Raw genomic sequence first — 9456 nt, 5'->3', positions numbered from 1 at the left:
GCGGCGGCGGCTGCTGCGTGTGACCGCGGGAGGGAAGGAGGGAGCGGCGGGGAAGAGGAGGGCGCGGAAGCGGAGGGGAGGGAGGGAGGGCGCCGCCGTTACCCCTCCCCGCCGCCCCACGCACGCACAGACACACACGCACCCACCCCACACACGCACGGCGGGAGGATGCCCTTTGCCCGGGGGGGCGAAGCCGGGAGAGCATCTCGCCGCCGGGAGTGAAGCCGCCGGGGCCTCCCGGGCCGGAGCGGGTACGCCGGCGCTTTCCCTGCGCTTTCCCCAGGACGCGCACCCGGAGGAGGAGGAGGAGGTGGTGGAGGAGGAGGAGGGCGAGGGCGCCGTCTCCGCGGCAGCAGCAGCCATGGGAAGGATTTGACAGGGCTCGGAGCGCTTCCCAGCCGGTGCCGGTGTGTAGGGGCGCGCGTCCCGCCCGCCGCCCCTTGGCGCAGCGGAGGAGAAGGGGGCGACGATGAAGACTTTAGTTTTTTTCAATCACTGAAAAGCCTTAAAAGGAGACTCGGTAAGGAGGAGGAGGAGGAGGAGGAAGGGAAAGGCTGCCCGGGGCAGGACGTGGCTGCGCCCTGAGGAGGGGCGGCCGGGGGGGGACCTGCGCCCCACCCCCGCGGCGGGCGCGGAGGCGCTGCCCGCCGGGGCCCGGGGAGGCGGTGGCGGTGGGGCTGCGCGGCCCCCTCCCGCCCTCCCGCCGGTGTGCGCCCTGTTTTCTTCTTCCTCTCGTGTATGCGAATATATAAATACACGTCTTTTTTTTTTTTTTCCCCCCCCTTCCCATCCGCTCTGGGAAGTGGGACGCCGGTGCCAGCCGAAGGGGGCTGTTACACTGTAATGATGCGGTGGATCGTGTTGCATGATCTGCATTTTGAATGAAGGAGAAGATCTTTTCAGATACAGAAGTGCGTACGCCTGTGCACGCACGGTGAAATCGGTGTCAGTCAGTCTCGGTTGAATTTGAGTGCAATTATTATTATTAAAGCACCAGGAGCGGCCATATATATATTCCCCCCTCCCCCCTTCTTATTAAGCATATTAAAGGATACTTTTTTATAGGATAACCATTTCCTTCTCCTAAAAATTACGCGTGCACAGATACACACGCTATATGCCTGTGTCTGAAACTCGCAAGGGTTTAGTTTCAGGCTGGGAACACCGAGGTGGGCTGGAAATTAATCACCGCCACAGTTTGACACTTGTTAAAAATACTGTTGACTTCTTTTTAAACAACAAAACCCTCAAAAGATTTTTTTTGTTTGTTTGTTTTATTTTTTTTTTGTTGTTTTTGTGGCAAAGTAATAATAATCATTAAAAAAGAAACCCCAATGCAAACTGAAACAACCATGTCTGGAGAAGTGCGTTTGAAGCAGTTGGAGCAGTTTATTTTGGATGGGCCAACTCAGACTAATGGGCAATGCTTCAGTGTGGAAACCTTGCTGGATATACTCATCTGCCTTTACGATGAATGTAATAATTCCCCTCTGAGAAGAGAGAAGAACATCCTTGAGTATCTAGAGTGGGGTAAGTTTGTGTTTATTTTCTGTACATCCGTCCATGTTCCTGTCTGCTTTGTATAATGTCTCTGTTATTTATGTGTAAGAGGGGATTGTTTATAACTTGGTGTTTTACTGGGAAGTGTTATCAGTTTTACTGTATTTAAACGTGGTGGTGGTGCTAAAAAGAAATCCAAATTGGTTATTTGACTTTGAGGTATGCGTGTAAAACATGTTATTCCTCTTTTTTTTTTTGCCTTTTTTGACATAGGTCATGCTCTGGTACATGAGGCATATTTGTTTGCCTTCAGGCCCAGCTGCTGGGTTTTGTATCCTAAAGTTGCTGGGAATATAGAAGGGTGAGGGATAAATTCTCTAATGCTTGGAAAAAAGATCAGTACACAATCGTCTGATTTGCATCTGCAGTCAAATCTATACTGCTGTAAAATAAAAGTGTTGATCAACAAGAAAGTCCTCCAGCTCCCTTAAACGATATGGGTTTGAAATGACTGTGAAAATGGAGAAAATGGCATTCTCTTCTTTAGCATAAAATCATTGCTGACTTAATTAGATTGATGTTCTTGATGAGGAAAACAAAGTTGAAAAGCAGAATGAAATTTTGTGTCCCCCCAGCATCCTTTCCATTTTCTTTGTTCATTTTGGGGAGATAGGGTATTTTCAGATTTTTAAATGAAAACAGGTGAATGATAGCGTTCCAGTTCTTCTTAAGTTGTCACAGAACTGGTTGTCTCTATTTTTTTCTTTTTAATTCGTTTTCTTCCTCCTCCTAAATATAGATGCAAAACAGAAGATGCAATCTGACATAAGAACCTTGACGAGAACGGTTACTGTATCTGACCTTCAAACTTCAAAGTCATGCTGCACTTCTGCATTTACATGCAGAACCATTTACCACATTTGCTTTGTAATAAATACATCAGCAGGCCTCCTTTATTAAAAAAAAAAAGGCACATTTTTGAAAGCGTAATGGGCGTTTGATTAATTAGCTGGTTGAGCTCTTCATAATGAAGTCGCTGAGGAAAGATGTTGTTTTGATAACTGATCTAACAACTTGAGTTGATAAGTGTGTGTTTTATTTTCCTGCTCCTCACTGTGGTCATACTGACATCTAAAGGACATCTGACTCAGTAATTAAGTTTCTTGTGCTGTTCATATTGCACTGGTCTTTGTTTTCTTATTATCTGGAGGAACAGGCTATAATTAACGCCTTCTAGCTAAGGAGGAAATAGTAATGAAAAGTACTGCTGAAGAATCTTCCCTCTAAAACTGTCACTGTGGCATACAGAAGCTGTGAAAGACTGGGAAAATATGGTGGCTCCAAGGGTATTTTGGATGCAAGAACTTAGTATAGTCTGCAGCAGATCTAGCCAGCTGATATCCTGTAAATAATAATAAAAAAAAAGTTAGCCATATCAGTATGATCGAAGTAACGGTGCATTCGGGACCCATCGTATTGGGTGCTGGTGCGTTCAGGGGTGGTTGTTTGATGGATAAATGCATCATTACAAGGCTCTGACAGTACCTGAAGATTTCTGTAATAAACTTTACAGTCTGCTGATGGAAATAATACACTGTTTTGGAAAGGCTGGAATAAGGTTTCTTGCTGGCCTATTTTTCCTGCTACTTTTCCGCTCTCGTGCTCCAACTGTGCCTTAGCAGGACTCCTGAGCTTCAGACGAGACCAGTTCCCCCCATTTTCAGGGCTGAGTTGCTCGAGTCCTCTGTCTGCTCCCAGCTCTGCTATCCGGACTTCTACCCCGAGAGTGTTTTCAAGAGGGTTTGTGGGGCAAAATGCAAGAGCAACGGTTTCTAGTACCTGCCGTTGGAAGTGTCTATGTGAATGATGTCTTTATCCTGCAAACAGGCACATGAGTTGTCTCTTCTGAAAGCCAGCCCTCCTAGTGAAACTAGCGGTCTCCGGCATTTCTGTGGAGATCAGGGGGTTGGCAAAATCAGGTTCTTGCAGAGGTCGCGTACCCTCCAGCACTCGGGTGCGGTGAAGTCGCTAAGGGTACCCTGTTCTTTGATATAATCGTGATCTCGCGTATCTCTCTCCCCGAAAGGGGAAACAATGCAAGTGGTTGATTAGAAAGAGGTTATATGTGGTTTTAAAGTCGGAGGCGTGCCGAGTAGTGGCAGAAGCGGAAGGCTGGCAGCCAGAAATCGTAGGCTCTGCCCCTGCCTCTGTCATGACTCAATGTTGAAATGCTTTCAGGTCCGTTTTTTTTCAGCTTTCCTATTTGAACAGTGGGGAAAATACCACTGGATTTACACCAGGGAGTTCTGAAAGCTGCTGTACGTGAAACACTCCTAGTTTTGAACATACCGTATAAAATAGCGTGTATTAATTTGTTCTTCCCATCAGTGAAATAAAACTTGGTGTGTGGTATATCTGCTGGTAGATGTCAGTTGGTTGCTGTCGTGGAAAGACGTTTTGTGGGCTTATGCCAAGCATCCACAAATTTGCTTTATTATTATGATGAGTGCAATCTGAACTGGAACTGGTCTCGGAATGGTATGAACTGGTACGTTTGTGCATTTATAAATTGCAAAGTACAAATTTACTCCTAAGAACTGTTCATCATCTTAAGCTTAAACCGCTTTTTAAAATTATTCTTTCTAGAAGTAAGATAGATTTATTTATATAGCTAGCTATTTATTAGCCTTTTCTTAAAAGTAACTATTTGGAGGTCACAGATTCCTGTTGAGCACAACAGCAAGTAATTTTTTTCTTCCTTTTCAGGGGTGCAGTTTTGAGGCTCTACTGTTTGGTTTTGTGGGGGTTTTGGGGTGGGTTTTTTGGGGGGGTGTATGTGGATGTGTATTTTTGTTTAAGTTGTTCTAGGTCCGAGATGTTACATGCCATATTTCATGTAAGACTGAGTGTTTATAGCCCAATCTAAATTTTTTTGGGGAAAGGTTAGGAGGTATTCTAGCATAGAAAAGCTAATGTGGTCTTAGTGATAGCCATGTGACTGCTGCTATATTTAGGGCAACTAAGAAGCTTCATGTTCTAGTCCTTGGATCTTTTAGGACTATTTTACGAACGTGTTACCTAGTTTGGTAATTTATTAGAAAATTAAGCAGGGTAAAACAGATGAGCATGCGAACTGGTTGTTCATCTTTTGTTTTGGATTGATGTTACAAGTTTAACTTGGCAAATGGAGAAGATAAGGTCTCTGCAATGTGAAGTTGACTTTTACATTTTTGTAGGTTTTCAGTCTTTCTGAGGTGCTGGAAATGATGTTAGACTGGTTTGAAGGGTCAGGTTAATTACTTGTGATTTAGAATCTGCATTACTTCTAAAACGTATTTTTTTGTCTTAAAGTGAAAACATAATTACTTTGCCTATTTTTATACATTATTAATTTTGTGACATGTGAATAAGATGATTTGATTTTGTTGTTTATTTTATATAGGTATTTTATAATACCTACATAGGTATTATAAAAGACAACCATGGAAACAACTGGTATATTTGAGCTCGGAGGGTTAAATCAGGGCACGTTTTGAGATGACAGGAAGGAAACAAAACATTTGGATTTGGCTTGTTCTATGTATTTGATGCTACTTTTCATTTTTATCTCTATTGATAGTTGTATTTGGGATTTAGAAAAGGGATTGTCTAATTATAGCAGCTGGAGCTTACCAGAGAAAGCTATTCAGAATTCCAAGCATTTTGCTTTTTCTTTTCTACATGTGCATGAGTTGCCACAATGACTCAAGACTGTGAGGGAGATGAGGAAGGCTGATAAGATGAACTTGAAAGGAAAATATAGTGATAGAAAAAAGCTTTTAGAGATGTTTTTGTTCTGGGAAAACTTCCTTTACAATGGCACCGATTTGAGTTGGTTTTAAAAACAAACTAGAGCGATGTTATTTACGATGCATTGAAAGAAAACTAGAATAAGCTTCAAAACGTGTGGAGATACAAGGGAGGGAAGGTGGAGGGCACTACCAATAGCATGGTGAGGTCAGTGACTTGATTGAGTCTGTTCTCTTGCAGGAAAAATGTAAACTGTCCTTTAGTGGTTTTTATGTTTGTCTTTTTTTTCTACCAAAGGAGGTTTTGGAAGATGGATTAAATTGTTCTTATTTCATCTCTAGCAGAACTGAAATGTTGTGGTGTTTATGCAGTGCTGATACGGTCATAGACTAGACTGTCATCATTGGTCTCATACTTCTGTCGTTCAGATGTGCAGCATCTGGCCATTAAAAATGGTTCTATCATCATAAACCCATTTTTTTCGAGACAGAGCTGTGGAGAGCCTGTCTGTGTTTTCTCTCTCTCTCTCTCTCTCTCTCACATGTTTTTTCTTAAGAAAAAATGGTATGCCTGGTTTCGAGCTAGGTTTGTTTTTTAAATATTAGTAACAAAAGAAAACAGAATCTTGCCTCTAGACTCCTGCAACTCTTCTATGTTATTCATGTTTGTAGGTCATGAAAGAAATCACAGGCGTTTTCAGCTATGAGTTGCTTATATTTTGTTTTTAAAACAGGCTGTTAAAAAAAAAAAATCCTTCATTTAGGTCCTATTCTTAGCAGAGACAGCAGCAAAAGACTTAGCACGCAACTTCTTCAAGTGTTCCCTATTTTTTTGAAAGTAGACTTTGATGCTTAGTACTATCTAACCCATCAGAAATACATTTTTTTTAAAAAATACATTTTAGGAATTCTAATTGTTTTTTTCTTATTGTAGTCATACAACTGGGAACACCTCTTGGTCTGATTGACATAAGTGAAAACAGTTATTCTTTTTGGGAAAGAATGAGCATCCTGCTTGACAAGGCCACTTAACGTGCTTAAGCATGTACCTAATTTTAAATGTGAGTTGTTTCATTGCCTGCAGCTGAGGTATATGGAGGTGTGGGGATCTATTTGTGTTGAAGTCGTTGTGGCATTTTTGACACATAAATTTCTGTCTTTGTTTATGATAATACTTTGCTGCTTATTTACGTAAACTGTTGTTTCTGTTACATAGTTGCAGCTAGCAATTAAATGCTTTTTATTGATTAGGGTGAGAGAAGGAGGTTCTTCAATGCTGGCAAATAGAAATGACTTTCAAATCTCCGTATTTCAGAATACTGTGTAAAGAGCTTTTGTAGAGATGCCGTTTTATACCAAGTTACTTGAAAAGAAAAAGAAATTGCAGGAAAGAACATAGAATGGTTGCCTGCACAGACCTTGCTGTTAGGTAGCTCTGTGTTTAACCTCTGTACTTTTTGAATTGTGACCTCTCCCACATTTATTTCAGTTTTGATTCATGTCTTGAATAGAGGAAACTAATTACTGTAAGTTAATCAACAGTTATGATGTGATCAAATGAGCTGTGAGACCATCCAGTTAATTCTACTTGTTTTGCATTAGGGTTAAAGCTGGTTTCCAGTCGAGTGAGGCATTAACCCATTGTAACACATTTGTTTCTTAACACATTTGCAGTACACCAAGATTTTTAAACTTAAAATTAAGTTTTGTAAAGATGTTCCTTTTGGTTGGCTTTGTTCTTTTGGCCTGGGGAAGCTTGGAGGTACTCAGAGGCTGCCTGATATTTTGGAGCTTGCGTGTTTAGGTTGACTGACTTCTGCAGTGATGTCCTTTTTATTGCAAAGGAGTATGGCTTGCTTAGATAGAAAGCTAACTAATACTTCATTTTTCAGGAATTTTAGGAATGCCTTTATTCTGTACAGAAATTCCTAGCATGCTTTGGTCTAATGGGGACAAATGGAGAAATACAATTATATGAGTTAGTCTGCTCAGTGGGCATTACAAACCTCATGACAACACAATAAATTCCCTGTTACTAAGACATTTCATGTTAAAGGGTTAATCCAATAGTTTATCTGTGGGACCATCATAACTGTAAAATGTACTGCTGAAGGTGTGTTTGAATTCTGAACCTCTGGGTAGCATATGACACCGTGCGTGTGTGTACCTGATTAAACGCCTTCCTTGTCTTTTGGCCCTTCTCTCCTGACTTTTACTGATGTACTCCTTTATAACCTGTAGTATATTACTAGTTTGCAGTTGACTGAAAGAAGGATATTGTGCTGTAATGAGCTTATTTGGCCCAATATAGTTTAATACTTTGTGTTATATACATATATATATATTTTTTTTTTTTACAAAGATCAAGAGAAACCACCTTTCTTTTTGAAGCTCTATCTTACGCCCATAGATCAGTGCTTGAATGCTGACTAGCAGCAGCAAATAAAAGTAGTTTCAATTCTGAGTCATACCTGTGGCTGGATAGTTAAGTGCCAGTGTTGTTTTGAAATTTTACTGCTTATAAATTGCGAATACAGAATTTCCAGATACAAAGTGAATGCAGGCTACTATCCTGGAAATTATTTTTCCCATATTATTTTCTGAAAGTGGACACTGTAAATTATCCTGGATGTGTCTTTGCAAAATATTAACCCATTCATAGAGACCCTAATTACTTTTATACTGTTAAAAAGTTTACCATCTCCGTTATCCATTTGCACGGAAAGCTTCCAGAAACAATTCGAACCTGTTGCCAAGCTGTAAAACCTGAATAAAAGTAGTACAGTGGATAGCTGAGACAGAATTAAAAGAAAAGGCCAACTTCTAGACTCTTAAGTTTTATCTTTTGGCAAAGCAGGCATTCCTTCCATAAGCATTTGTACTTGTTTAATTTGATTTTCTTTTTCTGGCTGAACAACTGGAATATTTTGTTCTACTCTGGTCTAACTTACCTCAACACATTATTTTTCTAAAATCCTCATTAAGCTTGGGTATGCCACTAATGTGGACTAAAATCTTTAAAAAATGCAAGTGATTTAGGTCAGTCATGTGCAATCTTTTGTTAACTACAAGATTTTTATTTCAAATAGTTTAAACATGACATTCGGCTTAATAATAACTGCAAAAATCTTCTATTCAGACGGGTCAGTTTGCTTTATTTTTAGTAATACAGCCTAATTAGGTTTACTAGCGGTCACCACAGATAAAATCCACATGAGGTGTATCCAGACTCCTAAGACTTTGTGTTTCAGAATTCTTCCTTATGCGTATCCAGACTTCCAGACTAATTTGATTTAAATTAGTTTTGTTACACAATATTGTAGGTTTCTTTTATTCTTAGGGATCAGCTTCTTAGAGTGTCTTCTCTCTGCATCTTTTTGAAAAACTTTTGATCTGGAGCTTGTAGATGAACTGCAGTATTTTGAAGGCCGTTTTGAGGAAAAAAAACCCCAACCTTTTGAATATATTTTGTTCAGCAATTTAGTAGAAATGCCTGGTAATTCCTTCTGTAGAAAGACTAGGTGAGTCTAGAGTGGCATTCTAAAGGGGAGGGAAAAAGCATTTGTAGATGTTAATAACAGTAATTACATTTCCTTTGAACATTGTGGGATTAGGCCAGCAACACTTGGTTGCTCTTTTGTTCGGTTTCTTTTCAGTCTCCGAAGTCTGGGCTTGGAGGAGGACTCTGTTGTCTTAGCTTGGGAGCGTGGAAGTACTTTGTTCCCAGAGCGGAGGGTACATGAGCAGTTTTTCTGTGTAAAGTGATTTTTTTTTTTTTTTTTTAATTATTCGCTCTCACTGTTGCCCTTGTTTCATCCTTTTCATCTTAAAATCCTACCTTATTTTAGGCTTGTGTGACTGTCCTGCTTGTGAGGTGTCCTCACCTGTGGTGAAGTGCCCGGCAGGTCTCCATTTCTGAATTCTTCCTCCTTCTCCTTTCTGTGCATTTTTCATGGTAATGTTGTCCCAAAGCAAAGCTTTAATGTACTTACCTCCTCGAAGCTGAGGCCTCCTTCTCTTCCCCGCTTCCATTCTGTTGCTTTTCATCCGAGTAAGACCTCAGTTTGTCATTCTAATACGGTGTGGATATTCATGTGTCAGTCTGATCTTCCCATGGCCAAAATCTTGGTGTCTGGATTTTGATTGTTTTTTATCTTTGTTTCCCCCC

The 9456-nt window shown here is 40.7% G+C and overlaps 1 protein-coding gene across 7 annotated transcripts in view; it reads left to right on the top strand.

The window, feature by feature from the left end:
- The first annotated feature begins 1317 nt into the window (after nt 1–1317).
- The window catches only part of CDC42BPA (CDC42 binding protein kinase alpha), a 191366-nt gene continuing 183227 nt past the window's right edge, over nt 1318–9456 (top strand). For all 7 annotated transcript variants that reach the window (XM_059834726.1, XM_059834718.1, XM_059834733.1 and 4 more), the window contains exon 1: nt 1318–1530. In XM_059834726.1, coding sequence (XP_059690709.1) covers nt 1335–1530 — 196 coding nt within the window. In that variant the 5' untranslated portion in view covers nt 1318–1334. The remainder of the gene's footprint in view (nt 1531–9456) is intronic.

Source organism: Gavia stellata, chromosome 2, assembly GCF_030936135.1.
Source record: "Gavia stellata isolate bGavSte3 chromosome 2, bGavSte3.hap2, whole genome shotgun sequence".
In the NCBI taxonomy this organism is placed as follows: domain Eukaryota; kingdom Metazoa; phylum Chordata; class Aves; order Gaviiformes; family Gaviidae; genus Gavia; species Gavia stellata.
This window is presented reverse-complemented; position numbering and strand designations above follow the sequence as displayed.